This window comes from Bidens hawaiensis, unplaced genomic scaffold (assembly GCF_021521415.1).
Source record: "Bidens hawaiensis isolate Kalapana, Puna unplaced genomic scaffold, B.hawaiensis_p1.1 tig00022356_1, whole genome shotgun sequence".
Lineage (NCBI taxonomy): Eukaryota > Viridiplantae > Streptophyta > Magnoliopsida > Asterales > Asteraceae > Bidens > Bidens hawaiensis.
This window is the reverse complement of record NW_027493488.1, coordinates 30,655-46,506: the sequence shown is the minus strand read 5'-3', so window position 1 is coordinate 46,506 and position 15,852 is coordinate 30,655. Positions and strand designations below refer to the sequence as shown.

General features: G+C 33.9%; 1 protein-coding gene and 1 pseudogene across 1 annotated transcript; both read right to left on the bottom strand.

The window, feature by feature from the left end:
• Positions 1-1,674: 1,674 nt before the first annotated feature.
• LOC143565484 (metal transporter Nramp3.2 pseudogene) lies at positions 1,675-3,606 on the bottom strand (annotated as a pseudogene).
• A 3,306-nt stretch (positions 3,607-6,912) lies between these two features.
• Positions 6,913-10,999, bottom strand: LOC143565489 (metal transporter Nramp2-like). The gene is made up of 4 exons (XM_077052449.1): positions 10,416-10,999; positions 9,430-9,566; positions 8,075-8,727; positions 6,913-7,441 (listed from the first exon to the last, which is right to left on the bottom strand). The coding sequence occupies exons 1-4, from the start codon at positions 10,997-10,999 to the stop codon at positions 7,217-7,219; spliced, it is 1,599 nt and encodes a 532-aa protein (XP_076908564.1). The 3' UTR covers positions 6,913-7,216.
• Positions 11,000-15,852: the final 4,853 nt, after the last annotated feature.

The following is a 15,852-nucleotide window of genomic DNA, read 5'->3' as shown; positions in this document are numbered from 1 at the left end:
CATAATTAAGGGGGAGTATTGAAATTAATTATAAAAAGGTCTCTTATGTAATTATGTATTTGTTGTATTATTAGTTAAGTCAAAAGAACAGGGGTCAATAATGTTAAGTTGTATTTATGTAAAGGTGTCAAATCAGGGTTACAATTATTTAACCGTCTAATCAGACGTCACGACGTTTAGAATTATTGTGTATAAATATGATTGAATAAGTTTGGAATAAATCAGTGCGTTGTGTTGAAAATCTTCTGTATGTTCATATGCAATCTGCATATTTTGTTTATTGTTAATCACTATTCAATCATACTTTCATCTTCAGTAATCTTTCATTCCCACTCTCAATTAAACTTATGTTCTAAGGCTTCTTGATATCCAACAAGGTTAATGTGGTCGCTTGGCGGGCGTTACTCAATCGGCTTCCAACATGTGATAATTTGAAAAGAGAAAGGCTATGTTTGGGCCGAGCATATGTAGTTGAATGGCTTCGGCTAACTCGATCGAACATCTATTGTCTGGATGTTTTGTGGCTTCGGTGATATGGAATAAAATCAGCAGGTGGTGCAACATTCCTATTAACTTTGCTTCAGGCTATATATGAGATGCATAATCAGGTTTCGGAAATCGAACATAAGAGAAAATGGTCCGGTCAATTATTATGGTGGCTATTTGATGCATTGGAGAGCTCGGAACAAGCAAAATTTCAAGAACAAGCCCATCAAAAATCGACAACATACTCAGAGACGTCAAGGTGTTAAGTTTTTTATAGATTAAATATAAATCTAAATGTTTAGATTTAGATTGGAATAGATGGAAATGGTTGTTTTGTAACTTGTCTTGTTCGTTGTTCGCGCGACCTCTGATAGCTTCTTACTAATGAAGTTTGTAGTTAAAAAAAAAGTTATTCTTGGTAATTATCAAGCTTCTTTTGCTCGGTATTTGTGCTTCACCCCGGTTTTAAAATGTTGTGTAACATTTTAACAAACTAAGCGAATGCTACATTTTTGTGACATTATGCTTGGTGTAAAATCAAATACCAAATAAATGAAACATAAACCGTATTGACAAAAGAAAACATAAAACCAGTCATAAATCCCTTTAACTTCAGATATGAAAAACTTTATTAAAACACACCCATTGATCATGATCACCAGGCCAGCCACAAACCATGAAATCATCTACAATACCGTTATAAAAAGATTGTAAGTGTAACCTGAATAATAAACAAAGGCAAAATCACCAAAATGGCCATCTTGACCAGCGAATTTCACAAAATAGTCTTGATTCTTTTAAATTTCCAGACAACTAGTGTTTGATATATATGTGTCTCTTAGAGCAACAAATTAGGCACAACGATTTCAATCTTGGTGCAACAGATTTCAATGTTAGCACAACAAATTTCCATTTGGGGTAGGGAATCCATTATCTTACTCTAGATGGAAATCCGTTACGCCATGTTAAATCTGTAGCGTCGATACGACATCGTGTCCTATGTGGAAGTTTATGACTTGCTGAAACAATTTTTTACCTAATAACAAGAAAAGTCAAATGATACTTTTGTAAAAAAAAAAACGAAATAAAAAACTTGGATTGGTCAAAACTGCCATTTTGGTGATTTTCCCTTAGACAAAACTTTTATAAACAACTCGTAACCTGTTAAAATCGAGTTGTAAAAATAACTTAAATGTGCACCTTCATAGTTGTTTTAATCCTAAACGCGCCCATAATCCGCTCACTCGTCACTAGTTTCAAAAGCGGGATAAGAGCAAAAGGAATCTGCATACCTTGAAGAACATTAAGCCATTGATTCAAAACATCTAACGAGTCTTCTGATCTATTAAAATAAACCACTACAATAATAGTTGGCACGACTGCACAACTTCGCGTAATCAATAATCTTAACCAATTTCTCATTTGGAGATCGAGAAACCCACCCATAATAAACTGACCCGCATATGTACCCGTTAGTGTGCTACTTTGGCCCGCCGCCAAAAGCCCGATTCCCCATATGTAAAGAATCGGAAAAAGCACGTGACTGTATCGGTCTTGTAGGTAATATCCTGCAATTAATAGGCCTATGGTATCGGCTTCTTTTGTGTTGTAAAATCCTTTAGCAAATATTGTTGTGACAAATACATTGATTGTGAAAGTTATGAAAATGGCAAGTGATGATTCAATTGTGTAGTAATATAAAGCTTCTTGGACTTGACCTTTTCTTTTCGAGTCAACGTTTCTTGATTGTACGAGTGCTGAATATAGGAAGATATTGTGAGGGGTTATAACACCGCCTAGTAATCCAACTGCTTTTCGTACAGTTTTTGAACCGAGTTTTGGTACAAGGAGACCTGAAAACGAAAGTTCACTTTCTGGTTAGAATTTAGGGATTTGTTTCGGGTTCCTGGGAATTGTCACTTGCTGATATTTTCAACATGTTATTTTAGATAAAATAATGTTTTATTTGCATCCCTATGGCTTGGCTAAAGAAACATCAGTAACACCAACACCACTGATGTTTCATATAGGTTATGACATGAAAATATGAAATTTGGTCCTAATGGCTCGCACGAGGTGGTGTTCTCCAAATATGATGTGTCCGACACACATAAATGACTAATGTGACAATATGGACAAAGTAATATGACCTGTTTGACCATTTATCGCCCTATCATAAGATTTGAGTGACGTGAAAGGCTCCGGTGTGCAAACTTGGTCTAACGTTAGATATAGGCATATATAATATGATAAGCACGCCCGGTGAATACATTTGGGTAGTGTCTATTTATCGATCGTCAAGTACGTGGTAACTGAAATATGATTAGAACAACCTAGTAGTAGCTCTTTTCCACTTGGATTGGTGTCAGCAAACATCCATGCAAAAGACAATGCCATCTCTCCAATAAAACCAGCAAAAACAGCTTCTAGTTTCCTCACTCCATAGTTCTCAAGGCACAAGAAAATAAAACTAACAAACACAAATTCAGTTAATTAATTAACAGAATCTTCAAACTAATATATACTCAAATGCAAATCTCACCAATCAAAAGCTGTTATCAAAACACCAGCCCAAAGGGGGACACCACCATTACTTAAAATCTTGATGGCTATTGCACTCCCAATCACCTCCTGAATATCCGCCGCAACCACCGCTATCTCCGCCATAAACCATAAACACAAAACCGCCCAATGCGGGTACTCATCGCGGCATATCTCCACCATGTGTCGCCCTGTCACCACACCAACCCTACCGGACAGAAGTTGGATCAAAAGTCCCATTGCCGTGGACCATAATAATAACCACAACAACGAGTAACCGGACACTGCACCAGCTTGCAGATCACCCTCCAGGTTTCCGGGATCAAGAAATGCAATGCTCATTAGAAAACCGGGACCCGTGAATGTCCATAGCTTGTTCCATGAGAATGGTGGCAATGCGGTGTCATCGGTGAGTAAGATATGGCGGAGATCGGCCTTGGGTGTTTCGAGGTCGAGGGGTTGATATGGGATTTGATAGGGTTCTTCGTCGGATGATAATAAACGGTCGATTTCATGATGAAAATCGGTGGTAGTCTCTGTGTGATGAATGTCAAATTCATCGTTTTGTTTTGATGACATTGAAGAAAGCTGGTGAATATGAATATGTATTTGCTGGTAGTTTCATATCATTTCGTTGGTGGTCTAGCAATGAGATTAGAATTAAAGCTAACAATAATAAATTTAAGCAAGTTTCAAAGTTTTGGTTGGATTGGATTCATCTTACAATATTAAATTGAAATGTGTCATGACTTGTCATACTAAATATATGGAAAAGTTAAAATGAAATATGTATCGTGACTCATCATACTAAATATTGGCACTTAGTAAAGAATTATAAGGATTTACTTAAAAGCAAATAGGATACAAGAGAATATAGATAGATACCTGGTGTTTGGCTATTCTTATTTCATACACCAATAAACTTTCAACGAGTAGCTCCTCCCTTCGGCAAGGATTCTAAGGGGGTTGGGCCTCTTTTGTGGCAGTTGGCTCGTCTCGTGGGTAAGTTAAATAAGACTAAGACTTTAGACATCCAGTTTTATAAGACTACTCCCATCGAAAGGGTCTGTCGGCCTTGATTGCTTAGTTGGAATTAAAAGGAAAAGTGAAATGTGTTGATATGGACTTAATTGTGGGCAATCAAGTTGGTGAACCCGACCTCGGTTGTTAGCACATGAGGATAGTGCACCACGCATGATGCTTTTTATTTTTATTTTTATTAGCTTTTACTTATCCATTTATAATTGGGTCACTTAATAATTAGTTATAATCTAGTAAATATGCATGTGATGGCAACTCTTCATTTTGTTTATGATAAATAATTTTACTTTTTGAAAAAAAACAAAATATTTTTTAACGTTCTGTTATTTTTTAATACAATAAAAATAAGTCATAATATTATTTATATAAATATATATACACACATAATAAGGTTTAAATAAAAAATAATTATTTTGTGAGAAGTGTTAGAAGGCATATGAACATGTTCAATATCTATTTTTGAGTAATTTTATTATTAAGATTAATAATTTATCATTTTTGATAAAAAAAAACAATTATTCTTAATATTTGAAATAACATTTATAGAAATAAAATAACAATAAAGCTTATTAATTTAGTTAAAAGTTGGTTTGGGTTAGGTTGCTAATGTAAGTAAAAAAATTGAGTTTGGTTGAATTGTATATGCGGAAGAAAGAGAAATTCGTTTCCTAATGAAAAGTTAGGTTTGGTTGGGTTGTGAATGAGAGTAGTCTAAGGCCTTAATCAAAATCTAAATGAGATTTATATTATGTGTTTTAAAAGTGAGTTTTTTTAGAATTCATTGATGGAATGGTTCAGATACACAGGTAAGATTTTCTTTGCCAACCAATCTTAATTTCTTCAGCTCATAAACAACTACAAAATAGTCAACGGTTGGGATACAAGTCAAGTTTCCATTCAACCAAGTGTTTGGATGTTTTTCTAATTCAATCAAATTCATATTCTTATTCTTTTTTGATGGTTTAGGGTTTCTCTAAACCTACGTCCCTCGTCACCTTGAAAACATGCATGCATATATATATACCACCAACACATCATCCATTCATGTTTTGAATAATATATTCATAATATTAAAAATATAACATGTCTACAAGGCTACAGTTTTCCATCCTTGTTCTTGCATTCCTCACAACCTTAAACTTCAACGGGGTAGCCCCCCAAACACCCGACCTTGATCAAAAGGCGCATCGCCTCTCCGCCCATGGTGGACCCTACGATTTATTGGCGCGGTCTGGTTCAAGCGCACGGATGCTAGAACAGAACCGTGGCTCACATCCCCAATCGGTTCCTGAAACCCAAGATGACCCTGAAGACATGATCAAGGCGCACCCAAAGACAAGGGTAGTGGGACATAGTCAATACAACACTAATTGGAGATCTCAATCAAGCAGTGTTGGTGAAGATGACGATCACGCAGAGAGAGAGGTCATCGTTTCAAAGAAAATAAAAATCAAGCCGAAACGCGCTAATAACCCTAATAAGAGAATTAGCCCAGTGCCTGCCCCAAAGGATTAAGAAATATATGTTGTGGTTTTGTGTAGACTAAGGTTTTTAGTTTATTTCCATGTATTAATGCAAGCATTAATAAACTTGTTCTTATGTTAAAACCATGGTCGATATAATTTATAAATCGGCCTACGTTCTAATTCAGAAGTTGTTTACATTACATAAATATAATATTTGTTGTTTGCTTGTAGTTTTCATGAACATTGTTTTAGATGCATGTAAATAACAAAAATATGCATACCAAAAAAAAAATCCAATATAACATATGTTTCTTTACACACACTACAACAAATCTGGGCAATAGCAGCGACGAATTGGCGGTGACAACTGCTATGCTACTAATGGTTGTTGTCGCTGCCAACGTTGTGTAACCTTTTTGACATCCCGCTGTAACCTTCTTGAAACCGTTCAAAGTTGGTATCAACAACCCCAACAATTTGCAAAGAATGTCCCTTCGGAAACGAAATCTTCCTTTAAAAGTCTTCACATCATATTTTGGGTTTTCGAAAAAGTAATCTCGTTAGAACTTGATGTGTCAATTAAAGATCACGTGGCACATATCTTTTTGTAGATGTGCTTGTATCTTCAAGTTTGAAATAAGGGACGCCGCCTTGGACATAAACTGAATACCAATAATCAGATAAGTCAGAAAGTAGCAGATTCCATTAGAACCGGAAAAGATGGGAGGCAACCCAAGACCATTCGAATCGGATTGAGACATTTGAATTTAAATAAATGTGAGGTTGAATAATTCGTTTGTTTGTGTGGGAAATGAATGAAGAGTAGAGTCGTTTAATTTGGTTGTGTATAAAATGAACGAAGATTGGTTAATTTAAATATAAAAAAAATGATTTTTCTTTATAAAAGCAATAACATGATGCTCATCAAATTGCCTGGCCACAAGCGGGTCTGCAAATCCGGAATTCTTGCTTGGAAGCACAACTTAGGGGGGTGGGAACTGGGGGGTGGGTTGGTGCTAGCCCAACCCGCCCAACCTTGGAAGGCCCGGGTTAGATGCCCTGTCTATCCGCTGTTTTGTTTGTTCATTAATGCTCGGTTCATTTTTGTTTGTTTGTGGTCGTTTATGTTTAGAACTGCTGATTAAGAAAGTTAACGACCGCAAACATATTCGTTTTCTTAACAAATAGACATGAACAAGAAAATCCGTTGGCTTATTTTTGTGTTCATGTTCGGTTAAAATTAAATAAACGAACACAAGCATGCCACCATTTGTGTTCCGTCGATTCGTTTACAGGTGTAATTGTCACCATGTCCTTTAAAATTATGGAACAAAATATATAGTAGAGGCTACAGCTATATATATAATCTAACAAAACTCATACATACCAAGATGTTTTAAAACCATATACGAAACAAATCAATGTTGTATGCAAAATGTTCATATCTATCTCTGTACTACCCAAAAATGTATAACACAATGATTGGTCAACTGGTCAACCTGTGAACAGTAAAGACTACATCTTCATTTCTCTTGGTGTAAACCTCAAATCTCTTCTTTCAGTTGTTACTGTAAGCTGAAGTTTACAAAAGCCTTGGTAGAAAATCGATTAACGGTTTATAAAACACTATACCAACAGCCGATCTTTGACTTTGAAAGGGTCGGGTCAACGGAGTCAGCAGTTCATTTTCCAATATAGGCGTAACCTTTATTGACTAAATGGCTAAACAATGTAGATGGCAGGCAATTTCCATGATTTATAAGATATAATATAAATGCCACGTAAGCAGCGGTGCATGTCACGGCTAAAGATCCAAACAAAAATCCGTTGACCTCGGCTATAAAGAAATCAAGCAAAAGGTAACCGTTGATCACCATCACTAGTGCAGCCACACTCCATGCTGCTTTCTGCCAGTTATAAAAAACACCCAGAATGAAGAAACAGGTCAAATAGGTCAACACGGGTTAAATGGGTCAAAAGTTGTCTACCATGTATTTAACTGCTTACAATCATGCAAAACGGATTTAACTAAACCAAATTATATAATACGTTAAATAATATATCTTTTTGAACAAATTTAATGCATCAATTATTTACTGTTGACTGGTCATCACAACCCAAACCGATCCATTTTGACCAGTGCATAGAAATAACATGTTTTCTCCCTTTCATTGTTGCAAAATACATATTTTTTGTTAAGTTTTTTCACTTTATCATATTATGCGAAAATACATATTTTTCGTTAATTTTTCAAAAATACGTACAGTTTTGGTTGACAGTCGACACATTTACTCAAAGTGTCAAATATGATTGCAAATAATACATTATTTCAATATAAACATCTAATGTTTGTGCACATATACAATCTAGAAGTTTTTTTATCGAGTAAAAAGCACTTTAGGCAACTTTTAACCATTTTCCTTTTCAGCTACTTATTTTAATTTACTCATCAAACAAAACATAACCCAAATTAAATAACACAATTTAATAGCATCAACAGTTATATAAACAGACAAAAATAAGTAACATAAACGACATACCTCTAAAGTCGGTCCGATCTTGGAAACCCCCATGATTTCCTCTTTCGACACCAGAGTCAAAAGTGGAATAAGCGCAAACGGGATCTGAATGGACTGAAGAACATTAAGCCATTCGTTTAACACATCTAATGAAGCTTCCGATTTATTAAAAACAAGAGCTACAATCATAGTCGGCACGATTGCACAACTTCTAGTAATCAAAGCCCGCAACCACTTTTTCAACCGAAGGTTAAGAAACCCGCCCATTATAAACTGACCCGCATAAGTACCTGTAATGGTGCTACTTTGACCCGCTGCTAACAACCCAATTCCCCAAATATACAAAACAGGCATAAACCCTCCACCATATTTGTTTTCAAGATATTCGCCCGCGTTCACAAGGCCTATGGTGTTGGCTTGTTTTGTGTTGTAAAACCCTTTTGCGAAAACGGTCGTTACGAATAAGTTAATCATAAAGGAAACGAAAAGGGCGATTGAGGACTCGATTGTGTAGTAATTAATGGCTTCTTGGACCCGTCCTATTTTGTTAGGGTCGATTTTTCGTGATTGGACTAAAGCGGAATGTAGAAATACATTGTGAGGCATTATTACACACCCTACTACTCCAACTGCCTGCCTAATTGTCCTTGAACTCAGCTTTGGAACCAAAAGACCTGTAATTAGTAATTACTAGTTATAAGCAGATCAAGATAATCTTTAACAATTTGCTGATGTAGCAAAATGGATGGATCGGTTAGATTAAAACTAGGGTCAATACGGTCAATTAGTGGCACTTTTGATTAACAAAAAAGGCTCAATTATTTGATAAAAAGACTCAATTTTTATAAGAAAAGAAAAGGCTCAAAAAGACTCGATTTTTTGATAAAAAAAAGACTCAACTTTTCGATGAAAAGACTCGAATAGGCCCCATTTTTTGATAAAAAGACTCAAAAAGGCTCAATCTTTAAAAAAGTTCTAACATAGGGTACTCTTATCTAATTAAATGATGACATGGCATTGCAATTGACATGTCGCTCTCTTTGACCATGTTTGACTTTTCCCTTCATGAGGGAACGTAGCAGTTGGAAACTGGTTTACTAAAAACATTAAACTAAAACTTTTCTTCTCAGAAATTGAGCCTTTTGTAAGTACAAAAAAGGTATTACCCGAAACAGATATTTGGCCATAGTGCATTAGTAAGTACATGCAATTCGTGTGACAAATAATAACAACTTCTTGAAAAAAGTTGTAGGAAAATACACATTTTGGAGTTCTGTACACAGTTGGCTTGTTCCTTGATTCAACCCGTTACAGATAAACATAACTTAAACCGACTCGTTCATTTTGGAGATTCTGTACACAATTGATTTCCTAACCTATTAAAAGTTCCTTCCCACTAGGCTTGGCGTCAGCAAACATCCAAGCAAATGATAGCCCCATAGTTGAGATGAGAACTGCAAAAACAGCTTCCAAATTCCTCACTCCATAGTTCTCAAGAAGTAAAAACATGAAACTGTTCATAAAGGTTATACGAAATTACTACAAAATAGAACAAAAAATGTTCATTTTATTATTCTAATCGCATTGAAATAGATATGAAGTCGATAATAATCACTTTGAAATCGCAAATTCAAACACCACCTATTGATAAGAGTCTAGGGATGGTAGAATGGGGCAAAAATTTTCTCTATCTCGGAAGATAGAGACAATGCTCCTGCTGTTGAAAAAAAAAAACAGAGAAGTTGCCCCCGTTGAGATCCCCGGCTCTAAAAACATATATTGTGAAGTATGGTATACAAATAACATAAACTGTAGCACATGGAACCAACAAGAGCAACAAGAAGAGGTACTGAAAAATTAGTAGTAAACTACTGATGACACAAAATGGTGAGGAAACTACCATAGTAATAGATAAAGAGCAAAAAGGCATTAATTGAAGCACGGTAACAACAAAATAAAACGTACTTAAAAGTAGTAGTAAACTACCGATAACACAAAATGATGAGAAAACCACCGTAACATTAATTGTATCGGTAACAACAAAACAAAAGGTACTAAAAAGTAACAAAATGGTGAGAAAACCACTTTAATAACAGACAAAGAGCGAAGCGACATTAATTGTAAAACGATAGAGGAAATCAACAGCTACAAAACAAACCGCACCGACCCAAAACAACCCTTTTTGAATTTGAGCCGTTTCGACCCTAGCCTGTTCTGACCCTATTTGACCCAACCCGCTTGCCGGTCCTAAGTATTACATAAAACAGGCGAAAGACAAATTGAGCACATGGAAGTATTGAACCAATAATATTAATTAACGAATAAAAGAGCACATGAATTAAATGATCATTATCAAACTAACCAATCAGAAGCAGTGATGACCACTCCAGCCCAAATTGGAAGCACACCGTTACTAATAATCTGAATCGCAATGGCCGAACCAATGACTTCCTGAATATCAGCTCCAATCAGCGCCACCTCAGCCATAACCCACAACACCAGTCTCGTCCATTTCGAATACTCCTCTCTGCACAGCTCCGACAAGTGTTTTCCGGTGGCCACACCAACTCTAGCAGACAGCAACTGGATCAATAGCCCCATGAGCGTGGCCCACATCAACAGCCACAGCAACGAGTAGCCGGCAATTGCACCCGCCTGAAGATCGCCTTCCAGATTCCCAGGATCTAGAAACGCAATGCTCATTAGAAACCCGGGCCCGGTGAACAGCCACAGTTTCTTCCATGAAAAGGGTGGCGTTTTGTTGGAATCTGGTGTGTCGGTGAATGAATCGAAGCCGTCGATTGTGATTTTCTGGTGGGTTTCGTAGGCCGCCTCTTTGTCGCCGGTCGGAGATTGGGGGATTGGGAGGAGGTGTTTGTCATCTTCTTCTGATTCGGGTTCGGATTCGGGTTTTGGTTTCGGAGGTGAAGCTGACGGGTTGTTCATCGGCGGCAGGACGTCAAGATGATAAGACGGTGGCGTTGGCTGGTGGGTGCTCCGTCAGCGCTTGCTTTGGAACATTTTTTAGCCTCAGTCTGGATTTCTTTTATACGACTTACTTAATTATTATTTCCATTTTATTTAGAGAGAATGTTTACTTTGTTTTAGAGCGAATACACAATGAGTCTTCGAAAAAAATTTTGAATTGGTTGAGTCCCCGTGGTTTCTGAAACGAACAATTTGAGTTTCTGTGGTTTCAGTAAAATTAAAGTTTATCCTGAAATTTAAGTAAAGGCAAGGACTCAAATGATTATTTTTGAAACCACAGGGGACTCAATCAGTTCAAAAAAATTTTCAGGGACTCATTATGCTTCTGCCTTAAAATCACAGGGACGCAAACAGTAATTTTCTCTTTTATTTATTTAACGCAACTTCAAAATTACATAAACCAATTTTTAATAAAGAAATGTAATTATAGGGTTGAGTTATTCTAAAAAAGCCAACAAAAATAAAAAGTGTAAGAAACCATAGTTGATTGACATGTGTCAAGTAGGGAACAAAGATAAAAGGGCATAAAAGTAATACTACATATTTTCTCTCTCCACATGCAACTCGCATGTCAATTCCTCCATCATTTTAAAACGTCTATAACTTTTTCATGAAACATTATTTTTTTTTAAATTTCCCCATAATAACAAGCGTTTTTTTATCTTTAATATGAGTATAACTTTGTTATTTAAAAATAAAAAAAAATTACGTCATTGTGTCTTTCTGTTTGTTATTGTGTTTTTTTCGTCATTGTGTCTTTCTGTTTGTCATTGTGTTTTTTTCGTCATTGTGTCTTTCTGTTTGTCATTGTGTTTTTTTCGTCATTTTGTCTTTCTGTTTGTCATTGTGTTTTTTTCGCCATTTTGTCTTTCTGTTCGTCATTGTATTTTTTTTGTCATTGTATCTTTTAAATCATCATTGTGTTTTTTTAAATGGTAATAATAATGTTGTGTAATAATAGTATCTAACTATTATATTAAAGCAATACAAGATCCACATGACATTTAATTAAGCTATCCATATAGGATTCCATCTCAACAATTTCTAAAATTATAATTTACACCTAATAAGCTATTTAATTTTAATGCTATTATCATTTATATAATTACTAACAAAGTTGCATATATAACTTTAAATGTTGTATTAAATGAGGTTTATAAATTTATGAATTATATAATTTTATTTATCATTATTTATATTTTATGAATCCATAATATATGCTATTATGTCTATTATTAAATTTAATATTTTTATTGCATTTTTTTAACTACCCGTGTATTACACGGGCTATAACCTAGTGTAATATAATGATAAAATAACAACAAATTATCTAATAGATAAAAACAATGACCTGAAACATAAAACATAATGGTGAATACATATAACATAATGACCTGAAACGTAAAACACAATGGAAACTACATATTATGCAATGACATGAACGTAATACACAATGACTAAAACACAATGATAAGTAGAAAGACAAGTAATGAGCACAAAGCCACAATGACAAACAAAAAGGCACAATGACGTAATCTTTGTTTTAATTGTTATCTTTAATATGAGTATCAATTGATAACGCAATAACCAAAATCTATAACATAATGCATAGAAAACCTAATTAAAAATCATAATGAACAACCAATAACACAATATAAAAAACCTACTAATGTTTTTTTATTTTTATATAACAATATGATACTCATATTAAAGATAAAAACGCTTTTTATTATGGTGGTTTTTTTTAAAAAAATTATGTTGCATGAAAAAGTTATGAACGTTTTAAAATAATGGGGGAATTGACATGTGACTTGCATGTGGAAAGAGAAAGTCAACAAAAGTGGGTTATTACCTTTATGCCATTCTCATCAATTTATTTTCTTAAATTAATATCACCATTCAAATCTAAGATCAATGGATTAGATTCCTTATCACCCTTCTCACTTTTATTGTCCTTTGTATTTTAACTTTACCATGTAATTATATTATCATTTTGCTACATTAGTTTTAATTAACACTATGTTCCCGAGTCTCATTTAACGAAGGGAGGGAAGCGCAATGAGAGGAAAATGTAAAAAAGTCATGTTTTAGAGATTTTTTTAAGAAGAGAAGTGAAGAGAAGGGGAGGAAAATGCTAGAAAATTTGATCCTATACTCATCCTTTCAAATTAAAGAGATTTGAGAAGAAAATGTACGTATTTAATTTTAACTCTATTTTAATTCATAAATTAACCTGTTCTTTTTAAATATAATCTTACGTTCTCATCTCCAACTCTATTCAGTTTTCTTCTTTTGTTGGCACATTAGTGCGAAACTTTGTTGGATCAGTTACCAATATAAATATAAATACTAGTATTGTTATTAATAATAAATATATAAAGTATGAAATATGAAATATAGAAATTCATTTATTTTATCAAACAACACATGATCTAATAGGATTTGATTTTCGCTCTAGAGCTAATGAGATACCATGAAATCATGGCGTTTAGTTTGTTGGAGGATTGATTAGTTAGTGGTGGAGTGGTAACGGAGAAACTTAATGTATCATGTAGCTTATGTTCGATTCATGTCTTTAACATTTAGTTTCAAATGCATCAGAGATTTAGAGTGATGATGAGAGACTAGGTAAGTAGATAACTTTCACTAGTTAGATCCTTGAATTGAACGGGTTTTATCTCACCACACTGTCGTGCCTTCAGGCAAGTAGTCACGGGCGTTGGCCTTAATTGATTCTCGGACCGAGAGATGAGTGCATCCTGATGCGATTAATTTAGTCATTAGCTCATTTAAATAAAACTTGTTGACCGTTTAGAAAAAGTTTGTTGAGGTTTAAAATTGTGTCGTGTATGGTTGAGAGCAAGGGTATAAACCAAGCTCAACACGTTTAATCTAAAATAGTGTGATTTCGGCTTGCTTTGCTCTAATTTTAACATTCAAACTAAGCTTTTGTGTGGTTTTCAAGCTAAAATCGACTCGTAAATTATTTATATATATATATATATATAATTATAAATTTATATAGCATATTATATATTGGTTAGTTATTTCTATCAGAACTTGTTACACATTAATGTTTATTATGAATATATGCATTTTTAATCTGAAATAAATTTTTTTAAATAACTGACTTTTATAGGTTCACAAGTCTAGTCAAGTTAGTTAACCGAAGCTTGGGCACTATCTAGTTTAAGCTTGGTTCAAATCAAGTTTTTATCAAACTGATTTTCAGTGTTAAAGAATAGCATGATTCGTTTGCACTCATAGTTACGAAAATTGAATAAGCTTCAATTCTAATTCCTTTAGCTTTTAGTGTCTTACGTTAGTTTCGTTTATATAAATCTATATTAAAAAGATTTATAACGTAAATAGTAATAAATGAGAAGATTACTCTTTATTGAAAGAAACCCACAAGTGTAAAACCTTCACTGAAACATCTTCTCTTCATCAAGAATCTTAAATTCAAGCTTGAATAGCGTGCCTTCAATTTCTCGATAAAGATCTACAATCTTTAAAATATTTATTTATCTTATACTTATTCTATGATTGGAAAACATAGCATGATTTCGACGCATAACGGAGTACAAAAGAAACTGATGATAATGCGATCATTGGACTCGAGACAAAAAAATGTTAAGAAACTCATATGCATAACATTTACATGTCAAAAAAAGCATTTAGTAGTCTCGTTACACTAATCCATAATAGCGACCCAAAGATGACTTACATAGCTGCAAGCAAAAGATTGAACGACTATGGTTTTTTTGCCTTTTTTTTAAGCTAGATTCATTGCTAAGAATTTGAAATACTTCCTCACTCCATGTTTTAGTAATCCTGATTTAAAATCCTATGAAATATCACAAAATCAAACCTTTCTTAGATTCTTGTATACAAGTTGAATTATTTTTATATTTTAGAGTTTTATTAATAAAAATCTTAAATTAATAAATAACAACTATATATTAGTATTTATGCATTACTCCCCACTATCATTGATCATAAGTTTTTTTACTGGTTATTGAATGTGTTCTTTTTCTTTTTTAGAAAAGAAATGAAATTAGTGGAATAAACACGGGTCATAAATCTATAATAGTGTGCAAAACTTAAAGGGCATTTACATATATCCCCTTCTTAAGTTTCTTTATTACATATTTACCTAACTATTAAAAATCAATTACATATTTTTCCCTTCATAAACCACATATATTACATATTTATTCATTTCATTAAAATTAACTAATTAAATGACTATTTCACCCTTAATAAAATAATTAAAAAATTATTTACATTTATAATTATAAAATTGCTCATCCCACCAACTCTCCATCAGACAACTCTCCAGCAGTGGCATCTCTTTGAAATCATAACACAAATGAATTAATTTAATCCAAATCATCTTTATGCAAAGTTTTTAAAACCGGTATTTTACTCGTATCGGATTCGGTTTAAAAATGGCACAACCGGTTGAACCGGAATGTACCGAGAGGTTCAACCGGGTTAAATAGTAGTTTACCATGTAATTCCATATAACTACAACCCCAACTCCAAAAATAACCCTAAAGTATGTACGTTAATAAACATCACACATGAACTAAAAATCACACATGAATAATAATCGAGTCAAATAGGAAGTTAGTACTTTGTATATGAAATTAGTCAGTTATAAAATATATAAAGAAACCAACTTTGGATTTGCAAGTTACAAAATTGATTGATTAACGGATCATTGTTTACCATGCTTACTCATTGTAATTTATCCGCTAGGTTAAAAGTCATTTTTAAAAAATATCGGCCGCAAAAAATATCAAAAA